The following is a 12,265-nucleotide window of genomic DNA, read 5'->3' as shown; positions in this document are numbered from 1 at the left end:
CATCACAAGAAATAGCAGAAAAAAGCAGAAATTGATGAAATCATCGAAGGCTTCAAAAGAAAACATGCACCACGTCTACCTCTTCCTGTGATCCTTCCGCCTCAAGAAGCAACTCTTCAGAATCCGTCTTGTGTGTCACGAAGACAAAGACAAAGAAAAAGCAATCAAAATTCAACACAAACATTTTTGACACATTCGATTGCTGGCATCGGCACAGGAAGAGGAACATCTCCTTCTTCAATGAAAAATAAATCTTATCTTCCTCTTCCTCATCTTCTCCTGCAGTAACTGACTTCTTTCTCCACCATAAACCACCGCATCGTTCTGAGATTGCTATGGCTCGCCGCATAAGAGCAATGCATCCTCTCCTCCGCCGACGCTATCTCAACCGCTGCGCGCAAGTTGCTTCTGCTTCATGTTCACCGTGCTCTTCTTAATCTACTTCTTCCTCCTCGTTTCTTCGCTCTTCCAGAAACAGAATTCCGACAGGCAAAGAGCAGCAGATAAAGAGGATGAAGCAACAGCTCAGAGGAAGAAGGAAAAGGCAATATTTTGTTTTCCCACCAGATGTGTTTGAGGCGCTGCCGCTGTATGCAGAATTTCGGATGGTGGAGCGGTATGCTGAGAATCTGAAGAAGAGGAAGGGAGAAAGAGAGAGAGCGAAGGAAAGAGAGAGAGGAGCAAGGAACAAGAGAAGAGAGGAAAAAAGAACAAGATTATTAATTAAGTTGAGGAAGGTATTGAAGCCTGTAAATGATGAAAATAACAATGATGAAGAAAATGATAATAAAACAAAAGCAGAAGAAAACGAGAGTTTATCATTGATGAGAAGAAATTCTTTGAAGGAATCGAAGAAAAAGTAAGAAACTGAATGCCTTTCCGACAGCTCCATCATCAGTGATGAAGAAGAGCGAAGAGAGAAGAGACACAAACAGAGAGAAAAAAAGAGATTGATGCGAAAGTGTTTCCAGGCACTTGAGTTTCAACGTGATTCTGTTGTGAATGAAGTGCTTTTGATGTTCAGACAAAACAAGCCGATTTCTCCAGCACCGATTGACGACTCGATAAAAAGACCAGGAATTAATGAAAATGCTGCAAAAAGTGAGGGTGATGATAAAGAAGATGAGAAAAAAGAGAAAGAATTCAATAATCCTGTGAATGCAGATGGAAACAAGGAAGAAGAGAAAGGATATGAAGAAAACAATAAAGATGCGACGAAAAAGGATATGATGATTCAAACAACGATGAAAACGAAGAAGTGAAATTGGAGGATTCCATGAACAACACCAAAGAAGCTGTTACTAAAGCAATGAAAATAAAACGGAAGCAGAAAAGAAAACTAATGCAAAAGAGTTTAAAACAAACAAAAAAGAAGAAACACATTCCGAAGAGCCTTAATGAGAGCCTTTTTCATAGGAAAAGCAGCAAAAACAACTCCCTTTCCCCCACCTTCACCTTCACATTCTCCTCAACCTAAACAACATTCTTCAGGAAGAGGCGACTTTGCAATGATACACTTTGCACGAGGGAAGCGAAAGGAAGGCGGATGGAGATGGGAAGAGGAGCAGTTGGTGCACCTACAACTCAGCCATTACCTGCTGTTGGAGGAGGAGGAGGAGGAGTGATGTTGAGTGTGATGGGGATGAAAGATTTGAACAAAGAAGTGACAAGAGCGATACAAGATGAGTTTCAGGATGAGAAAGGGAAAGTGGATGATGAAGAGGTGAAAATCACGTTTAATTCATTGGAATCAGATGATCAGAGAGAAAAACTGCTTCGGCTGATGAAACAGCAGGAGATACAGAAGAAGGAGAAAGGAAAGTGAGAGCGCAGGAAAATGGAGAAAATGGCGAAGAAGATAGAGGAAAAAGACAGGAATCTGTTTAGCAGCATCCAAGGAATACTACAACCACACCTTGAGACAGGCACTCCAACCAACCAGAAAGAGAACAAAATGACAAGCGAGGCCCAGCAAGAGGCGAAAGAAAGCCAAACGCCATTTTTGACAAGAGAGCGGAAATTGGACTGCATGCTGAATGATTAAGCCAATTCTGACTTAGAAGATTTGGACAATGAACTGGATGTGCCTTGCCGTTATGTGCGTATCAAAAGCGAGGTTAACTGGCAATTTGTGTGGAAGATGCATAAGATGCCTGTGTGTGCAGCGGTCGAAGCGAGGCAAACGAGAACGCGGCTGGATCTGATGAGTGCGCTGAAGAGCGGACTGAGTAAGAGCCGAGCGGAGTTTAGAAGAGGAAGAGAGATAAAGTGGAGTGGCTGGCTGCCATTCAAAGAGGAAGCAGAGGCGACACTCAGGAAGGGAAGGAAAGGAGCAGGAAAAGGATCACCGCTGCTGTTTCAAAAGGAGAAAGGGATAAGAGCATTCAGTCAAAGCAGAGTGCCTGGGAAAGGAGATTTGCTGTAGTTCTCATTATTAGCGTCTTTCTTCACGTTGAAGAAGAATTCAATGGCAATGGATTTGATGCAAAAATATTCTGCCCAAAATTTGGTTGCGCCTTTTGATTCAACTGCTGATTTTTCTTCATATTCAAAAAATGTTCTTCATCCTCTCTCTAACTGCTCTTCTTCGCTTGTCAATTCGACCTTGTTAATGAACATCCAACAACAATCTTCTCCTTCTCTCAGAACATCTTTGTCTTATTCACTGCAATCCCAAACTCAACTTCTATCTTCTGCTAATCCTGCTGCTCCTGGCTCACTTCCACCACTTTCACTTCATATCGTTTCTTCTTCCACTTTTTTTTCATTCAAGAATCATCGAATTCAGGTTAGACATCATCTATCGTTGCAATTTGGATGTAAAAAATGAAAACTTTTTCAATCACTGTACATTATCTTTCGCTTATGAAAATTGAAGAAAAATTTTGATGGACAAAGAAAAGCTGAGAAAATGTCACTCAACAAAAAATAGAGACTGCCTCTAACTTTCTTCATTAAAAGATGAAAAAATTCACAGAAAGCAAAAATAACAATCTGGGAAAATATTTATTTGAACAGACAGTTGGACATAGGTTGAAACGCGTTCCTTTTGCAATTTGCGCCTTTGAACCCTCAAATTGTAACGAATTAATAGATAATAATTATTTAAAAACTTTTTATGGACCGATTTTTCGAAAAAAAATTTATTTGTTGAAAAAAATGATTTTTGAAAAATGACCCATAAAAACATGAATTTCATTGAAAAATATTCAAATAAAAAAGAAAATGTGATTTTTGGACATCCAATGTGCTTTTATTTTAATTTAAATTAATTTTATTAATTAATTTTCATCATAAAAAATATAAATCATTTATAAAAAATTTTATTAAATATCTTTGATCTAACCCACAATAAAATATTTGATATTTGGTAAACTTTATTATACCGTTTTGGTTAAAATAGAGCATAAAAGTGTGTAATTCGTTCACTTTTATATGTTAATATAAGTATATTATTATATGCGAACTTGTATAATATTGAAAACAGATTTTATTCACAGTTACATTAAAGTGTGCTTTTTGACTTTTATTTTCATTAGCGTGCAGATGTTAATTTCAAAATTGGTTTCAATGGAACGCAAAAGGTATTATATGATTCATTCTATCAAATAAATGTTCATATTGTTTTTTTCTTTCAAATAGTATCTTTTCCTTTGATATGTTAATGTATTTTTATATGTCTAAATTTTAATGAAAAGTTCCTTTTGTTAAATTTTCAAATAAAGAAAAATTTTCATATTTCGATCAAATTTCTGTTCCTGCTCACCAAATTTCACTGTCATGAAAACAAAATCTTGACAATGTTAAAATTAACATACTGGTGAAAGTAGGTGAGTTGGAATAAAATTTAAATGAAAATATAAAATTTTTGTTTTATTTGAAAATTAAACAAACGGAACTTTTCAAAAAAATTAAGCCATATTAGACTCGATCAAAACATGTATTAATGAATAAATCTTGTAAAAATAAACAATAATCACACAAAACAATTCAATATTGTATTATAAAAACAATGAACAAATAAAAGTTTGTCATTTTTATGTTATTTTAAAAAATAAAACGAAAAAATAAATTGATTTGACTTTTTTGTAGATTTGATGTTGTGCATTGTGGAAGTGAAGAAGAAACATGTTTCACAATTTGGAAGGAGATGGAAAACATGAAAAAGGAGATTGTGAACAAAACAATTCAGATAAAAGGATCAACAATTATCCGAGATTCATTCAACTTGTATAATTATCAAATCAAAAAAGCATCATCGATGGGAGAAGAAGAAACAAAAGCTTCATTAAGTGTTGAAATGGAAATCAAAAGTCAACTGAATTATATCATTTTAAATGATATTTGTCTTGAATTAACAAATATCCAGCTCCAATTAACATCTGATTTTGACAACTCGGCCAAAACAATCATTTCAAACAGATGTGGAGATTTGGTGATAACTGGATGTTCCTCCATTCAGAAGCAGGAATGAACAATGGATTTGATTGTGCATTTGTGGATATGATTGGAGGAAATGTGGAAGTGAATGATGAAGGATCATTCACACAAGAATGGCTTGTTGGATGTTCGAGTTCGCTGACAATGAGCAGACTTTCATTTGTTATGAAAGGTCAGTTGAATTCAAGGAGAAGTGCATTCATTCACTCAACAACAACACTCAGTGTAACGAACTGTTCAGTCTCATTTGAGAGTGGGGCATTAACAAGTGGAAAGATAGGATACACCATCATTTACATGACAGGAGGGAATCTGATTGTTGATGGATTTGTGATGGAATGTTCAGTGATAATGAATGGGAAATCTCCAATAACTATGAGAAATGGAGCTCAATTGGAGATTTTGAACAGCAGAGTGAGTGGACTGGAGGTGGAAGGTGGGAGTAGACAGGGAGGATATTTGAATGTGGAGATGAAGGAAGGTGGAAGTGTTAATATTGAAGAAAGCAATATATCCTCGATATGCTCAGGTGGAAGTGGAATGAAAGGGGGAAAGATGAAGACACTAATGGGGAAGAGAGGAACATTGAAAGTGAAAGGAGTGAAATTATTACGATGTGCTGTGCCATCAGAGGATATTGAGAATGGAGGGAGAGGAATGGGAGAAGGGATGAATGTGAAGCTGCCAGAGGAGACAGTATCATTTGTGATGGAAGGAATGGAATTTGAGGGATGCAATGCCTGGAAAGAAAAGAACATGTTTGTTTCAGGATGGAATCTGAGCAAGATTGTGAACAAGGAGCACTTGAAATGGGAGATGAGTGAAGTGGAGTAAGGATCACTGGATGAATTGTGTGGGTGGGAAAAAAGACGAAAGGAGAGGAGGGATGTGTGATTCTATTTGTTGTGTATTTGTGGAGGAACTGGAGTGGGTATGGGTTTGTTTCGAAGGATGGAGGAGGAGATTTCATTGGATGTGGATATTCAGAAGCGCCATGTTCATCGATTGACCACTTGATATCACTGAGATATGAACCACTTGGAGAAGGGTTATCACACATCAACATTGTGGGATCAGGATTGCTCCAGAAAGCAATATCATTTTTGTTATCATCATCTTCAAACACTACAGTTGTATCAATTGAGGGAGAAAAAGAAGGAACAAATCTGAAAGTGAGTGAAGGAGGAAGAAATGAAGGCGAAGAAGAAGAAGGAAGGGGAATGATATCATCGAATGTTCATCTTTCTTTCACGAATCTGTCATTTTCTCTGCCAAATGAATTGGAGAGACATTTGTCACTCATTCACTCAACTTCATTCTCAGCAACGTCAATTTCAATCAAGAGGTGCTCATTTGTTTGTGGGGGGTTCAGCAAAGGAAACTAAATATTGTCTGATAAAAGCAGTGGTGGGAGTGTGGTGATTGAGGATTTTGCACTTTCTCGGTTCAATCTGGCAAAAGGGTTTGTTGAATTCTCAACAGATGTGAAGAGTATTGATGTGATGAATGTGTCTGTTTCAAACACAACAATCTCAGGAAGCAGTCTGATATCGCTGAGTCAGGCATCCCCAACAAATGTGTTGATCAACAAAGCAAGAGAAAACGCCAAACAAATTGTGAGGGCGAACAGCTCCTCGTTTGCTAACATCACATGTTCAAAGAACAGAGCATGTGTGATGAGTGTGGGATCATTTTCATCTGAAATGGAATGTGAGATCGAAGGGTGTGTTCTGACGAAGTGCATGAGTGAGAGGAGCAAAGAAGGAGGAGGGATGAAGGCGTGTTTGAAGAGAGGGGAATCAGAATTGAAAGTGAGAGGATGCTCGTTTGTGATGTGAATGTGCTCAACTGAAGATGGGAGAGGAGGAGGAGCGATGATTGATGCAATTGATCCGAATGCTGAATCAGTTGAAAAGGAAATGCTAGCTCTTGGGGTGAAACTGGAAAACATAAGATTTGTGATGAATGAAGCCTTTGTTGGGAAGGATGTGTTCATTAAGTGCAATTCGATTGAGAGGCAGGTGAATGAGTCACTGTTTTCGCTGGACTTCAGCCAGGATGCTTTGAAGTCGAAGAACTCGATTTGTGGGAGCAATGGAGAAGAGAATATTGATGTTGATCTGATTCCACTGATCACATTCTATTATTCAGCACAGGTGTTTGTGTGTGTGAATGGGAGCGACAGCGTGCAATGTGGAAGACAGGATGCGCCATGTGAGAGCATCAGCAATGGAGTGCAACACATTCAAGAAAGCACTGCGAGAATGATAATTATTGATGGAGAATGTTTGATTGGAGGAGAATGTGTGATTGGGGATGTGAGGATGGTGCCAGTGAAGAAAACAAAGGGGAAGATCCATTTTGATGGGAAGATAAAAAAACATCAGAGGAGGACAGCATCATGAAGTTTGTGAATGAGAGTATGATGGAGAGGTGTTTGTTTATGTTTGGAGATGCATTTGAAGGGGTTGAGGAGAGTGTTTTGAAAGAGAAGGATGGGAAATTGGAGATTTTAGATTGCTTTTTCAGCTCGTCAGCAATGGATCTTGTGATGAAGAGCATGATTCTTCATGTCGAAAGTGGAGAGCTGAAGATGAGCGAAACGTTGTTCAGTGGAATTCATTCATCTGTGCCACTTCTGTCATTCCGTGGAGAATCGGGTGCGTCAATTGTTGAAACCAGAATGTTGAATATCGAGTGTGAGGGGGAAATTGTGAGAGTTGGGGAAAAAGCGAAGGTAGAGATGAAGGAAGTGAAGTTTGAGTATATTTCAGTGGCTATTGAAGGAAGCGTGATGAAGATGGATGGAGCTGAAAGGGGATTGAGTGTGCTGAACTGTTCCTTTGTGAAATGTCGGAGCACAAAAGAGAAGGGAAGAATGATGGAGATTTGTGAATGCTTGGATGTGAAAATAGACAATTGCCTTTTTAATGGGAGTTCAAAGGAAAGAAAAGAATATCATTTGAATGAAGAAGAGGAGATGTGCAAATGGGATGAATCTCTTGTGGATGTCGTGAAGAGTTCTGTTTTGATGAAAGACACAGCAATCTCTAATTCACCAGAAGGTGGAATAACAATGAGTGAGAAAACATATGGGTAATTCTTTTTGAAAAGTCGCAAATGTTTAATTCTCAAATAAATAAAAATATTCATATTTTTATGAAAATTTTGTTAACGTATACTAAACTTCACCAATATGGAATCAAATTCTGGATAATGCCATTTCAAACGTTCTAAATAAGATTCGTGAGTGGAAACAGAAATTTGAGCAAATTATGAAAAAAATTTTTTTGAAAATTAAACGTTTGCGACTTTTCAAAAGAATAACCCATATATATAAAAGTCATAAACTTTTAACATTATTTACTGAGACTTTTTCACTTTGCAGAAATTACAATTAACATTTATTCTTATTGTTTATCGCAATGCAGTAACTATTTATGATTATTTAAATGATTTCACATTTAATCTTGTTGTATTTTAAAAACATGTATATTTTTTTATTCATTATGTTGAGAAAATATAAATTGAAAATAAATATTTTCAATTAAAAATTAAAAATTTCAAAGCAGTTTCGATATTTTTACAAAAAATATTCCCATAACTTGACTATCATAATTTAAATTGAAAAATATATCTTCCAATTTCTGTCACATGGAGACTCAATATAACAAAGAAGATATTCAAAAATTAACTTTTTTTGAATTTATTGTTATGTCAAATGGAAATAACAAATTAGCTCTAGAAATTTTGTTATTGATGGGATGCATTAAAAAGTCCTTTAAATGCTGGAAATGCGAAAAAGAGATGAATCTGACGATGAAAAAAACCCGAATGCGACTATTACACTTTTAAATGTTCGTTGTGTGGAAAACTATACAGTTGGAATCATGAATCTTTGTTTATGGATTTCAATTTATCGCCTTACTACGTCATGACACTGTTTTGTCACTTTTGGTACAAACATTCTGTGAATAAGGTTGTGAAAGAAACAAAACTATCAAAGAACACAGTCTTGAGCTTTTTCAAAAGATTACGTAATATCTGCTGTTATCTTAAAGCGCTTGACACCGAAAAAATTTGAAAAAACAGAAAAGTTGAAATGGATGAAACACTGATTCACAAAAAGAAAAAATGGGGTGGAAAGAGTTAAAGAACAGCAGTGGCTGTGGGGAGCAGTTGAAAGAAAAGTGGAAGGAAGAGATATGGTATGTCAGCTATAGATCCATCTCGATTAAGATCTATCAATATTATCTATTTATGAATATCTGATGGTTATTATCATCTTGTATAATAAGTTGGAAGGCGATGGTAATATGATGGAGATCGTTTTATGAATATCTGATGGTAGTTGTCATTTAGTGTAATAAGCTGGAATAGGTGATGATAATAAGATAGAGATCATGAGGAGATTGCTGATACTCTTAGAGGTTTCTCATGATTAGATATTCAGTGATGTTCTATAAAGATGGAGTTATTGATAGGTGTAATCGATATGGATCCATAGCTGATATACCATATCTCCTAGGAGGAGAATTAGCTAAAAGATTAACTGGAAGATTAACTAAAGTTGTTCGCAACGAAGTTGCTCAGGAGACTTTGTCTCCGTGTTCAAGTTGGAAATTAATGGTGAAATTGTGTGAAAATTGGTGTTATCGTTGATGAAATTGTTGATGAATAACATGAGTTGAACATGTGTCGAACGTTGATGAAATCGTTGGTGTGATGGTTGGTGAAGTCGCAAATAAAAATAATTGATTAAATTTTTTGTTTTATAGTAAATGGGTCGGAAAAAGATATACGCAACTGTGGAAGAAGCTAAAGAGGCTCAACAGAAACAAATTAAACAGTTTCAGGAAAAACGCAAGGAAGAAACTAAGTATTACAACGAACATGTATCTGAAAAACAGAAGAAATTGATTAAGATATTGAAAAGAAAGCTTATCGAAAATGATGAGTTGTTAGATGAGTTGATGGAAAAAGTTAATGGTTATTTGCCAACAACTGGTGGACCTGGTCAATTACATTCATTAAAATATGCGGGCAAACTGTCAAAGTGAGCAAATTGGGCAAAATACATTTAATGTGAAAATATTCAATTGTCGTTCATTTTCGATATTTACACCAACATCATCTTCACCGTTAATTTACGTTTTTTGAAATGTATTTGTTTTGAAAAGAGATTTTTTTATTTGAATGAAATGGAAAACCCCCAAACAGACTCTGACAACGTAATCCAACAATAAATTGATTCAATGTTAACAGAACAGCACACAATGGGAGAACGAATGAAAGATCACCTTGTAAACTTGTTCGACTTCAAGAAATACTCTGACAAGAAGCAGGGTCAACGACACACTGGAACAGCTGTCGATATCAGAAAATGTGAGAATCTTTGTGCAGTTGATGTTGATATCAACAAATCCCTTCAAGCTGAACAAACGAAAACCATCAGGAATTCCATTCTCGACAAACTCCCCCGAAATGTCGGACTTGTACAAACAGCTCATGGTGGTCTTCACATTTATTGTGAGCTGTGTTGTTATCCCCTCAAATGTTCGTCACAAACCAAAGTGTTCACGAGTCCAGAGAACGATATCGACATTTTTGCAGGTATTGGAGATGGAAAACAGAGGCTTGTTATTCGAGCTGACTCTTCATACAGAGAGATGAAAGATGGCAAGAGAATTATCACCAAATACATCACCCTCAACAATAACAGAGAGCTCAGAAATCTTTCATCACTTGAGAGTGTTTTTGACATATTCGGTATGAACCTCAAAACAGAGAATACATCAGCGATAATTGCAGCTGAACCACACAATCTTCTCACAAAAGATGGAATTGTTGATATGTCTCCAACTGTCGCTCTTGCTCTTGTTGATGGACTCAAAGATGTTGAAATACATAACGACACAGGTTCTTTGTCACTTGATTCTGAGTTAACTCTTTTGCTGTTGTTTACAGCTCTCAACTCTCTCGTCAACATTAACTGTTTCGACAACGAATCGAAAGATTTTCTTAACACTCAAATCAAAGCGACAACTGCTCTTGCAGCAAATGCAATCACTCACTGTGAAGAGTAAAGAAACAGGAACAGAGACAACAAGTCACATCCATTTGTTCTTCAAAATATTTTCAAGAGATGGAATCCAACATATAACAATGATGTGATCATTCCACTCCTCAGAAAAGAGAATGAGCAAAAGGAAGAACCTCCACGAGAGATTACTGTTCGTGAAATAAATCTCAACTCATCGTTCTCGTTCTCTGAAGTCAGGGATAAAGTTTGTCGAAAACAATACTCCTCACTGTCGGAAGTTGCAGAAGATCTCACAAAAGTTCTAAGCTTTGTTGAAGCAAGGATGGAATTCATTGTGAAAGAGTTTGACATTCACTCCTCTTGTTATTCGATGACATTCAAGACTAAATCAGCAATGAACGAACTGTCCAAAACAATAAAACTCTGGCATGATGATAAAAAGACTCTCACATTTGAGACAGCTTATGTAAAATACTCACATGTTCCATCGATCAATGAGATGAAGTACTTCTCAGATAGCCCTCGAATATTCTCTCTGTTCCATGGGTTCAAATACCAAATGGCAAACGAGCCAAACAACGAAATCATCAAACCATTTCTTGATTTCACACGAGAAGTTATTGACAACAATAACGAAGAACTCTTTCAATACATCCTCTGTTGGATTGCTTCAATTGTTCATAATCCTGGTAAAAAAGCAGAAACATCACTTGTTCTCAAAGGTTTGCAAGGTTTTGGAAAGAATGTCTGGAGAAATGTGCTTGCCGAACTGTTGGCAGGACACTCATGTCCAAATGTCACAGAGATTGCAGAACTGACAAGACAGTTCAACTCCATCGTCGAAGGGAAAATGCTTATTGAATTTAACGAATTGAAGAATGTTGGAGATGATCGAACAGCTAACTTTGACACATTGAAGAGTATAATCATGGATTCAACAATCAGAATCAATGAGAAGAATCAGGCAAGAAGAACAGCTGAGAACGTCGCTGATTTCATATTTGTGACAAATCACATATACCCGGTGAAGATTGAGATTAATGACAGAAGATATGTTGTTTGTGATTGTAACTCAAAATATAAGAACAATCTCACATTCTTCAAGGATTTCATAAGCTCTTTCGACAATGAATTCTGTGAACAACTTCTCTGTTATTTCGTCAGCAAAGATCTCTCCAATTTCAACACAAGGGCTATTCCTTCAACGGAAGCAAAGGAAGATATCATTGCAGCACCACTCTCTGTCATCGATGTGTTCTGTCAGGAGCATTACAATAAACTCAAAGAAGTGTGGAGATGTTCTGATGCACTATGTTTCAGACCAGTTGAATACAAGAACGATCGCTCATTCCAACTTGCAATTAAAGACAGATGTGAGAAAATACGAATAGGTGGAAGAGGAAATCAAGTGTGGTGTTATAAGCTTAAACCAGAGTATGAACAACTCCTCAAACGACGAGAAGATGAAGATGATATTGACTGTTCTGTGGATATTAATTGAACATATTCGTATATTTGGAATCATTTACACACAAACAATACAAAAAGTGTGTGCCACTTGTTCTATACCACCATCGATACCATGTGGCAATGTGGCAAAATGATAACACAATCGAAATTAAATAAAAACCCTTTAAATCATGCCAAAATTAAGGGAAAAACACTCATGTGGAAGAAATGGCATGTTGGAACCTATTTTCAAATGAAATGAAAATTGACCGGACATCCGGTCCACCGGTCCACGCTTCCAGCATTGAGATTTAACCCAATATTTCCACTCCA

At 36.6% G+C, this 12,265-nt stretch overlaps 4 protein-coding genes across 4 annotated transcripts; all 4 read left to right on the top strand.

The window, feature by feature from the left end:
- Positions 1-1,546: 1,546 nt before the first annotated feature.
- MONOS_16423 (uncharacterized protein) lies at positions 1,547-2,425 on the top strand (the record flags this gene model as incomplete). The annotated part of the gene is made up of 2 exons (XM_067869328.1): positions 1,547-1,631; positions 2,061-2,425. The coding sequence occupies 2 exons, from the start codon at positions 1,547-1,549 to the stop codon at positions 2,423-2,425; spliced, it is 450 nt and encodes a 149-aa protein (XP_067719701.1).
- A 3,853-nt stretch (positions 2,426-6,278) lies between these two features.
- On the top strand, positions 6,279-6,845 carry MONOS_16260 (uncharacterized protein; the record flags this gene model as incomplete). Its single annotated transcript, XM_067869173.1, has 1 exon — positions 6,279-6,845. The coding sequence occupies one exon, from the start codon at positions 6,279-6,281 to the stop codon at positions 6,843-6,845; it is 567 nt and encodes a 188-aa protein (XP_067719700.1).
- Positions 6,846-9,695: 2,850 nt separating this feature from the next.
- On the top strand, positions 9,696-10,526 carry MONOS_16620 (uncharacterized protein; the record flags this gene model as incomplete). The annotated part of the gene is made up of 1 exon (XM_067869515.1): positions 9,696-10,526. One exon carries the CDS (start codon positions 9,696-9,698, stop codon positions 10,524-10,526), a length of 831 nt encoding a protein of 276 aa, XP_067719699.1.
- A 351-nt stretch (positions 10,527-10,877) lies between these two features.
- On the top strand, positions 10,878-11,984 carry MONOS_16621 (putative Poxvirus D5 protein; the record flags this gene model as incomplete). The annotated part of the gene is made up of 1 exon (XM_067869516.1): positions 10,878-11,984. One exon carries the CDS (start codon positions 10,878-10,880, stop codon positions 11,982-11,984), a length of 1,107 nt encoding a protein of 368 aa, XP_067719698.1.
- Positions 11,985-12,265: the final 281 nt, after the last annotated feature.

Source organism: Monocercomonoides exilis (genome assembly GCF_001643675.1).
Source record: "Monocercomonoides exilis strain PA203 chromosome Unknown scaffold60-472593, whole genome shotgun sequence".
In the NCBI taxonomy this organism is placed as follows: Eukaryota; Preaxostyla; order Oxymonadida; family Polymastigidae; genus Monocercomonoides; species Monocercomonoides exilis.
This window is presented reverse-complemented; position numbering and strand designations above follow the sequence as displayed.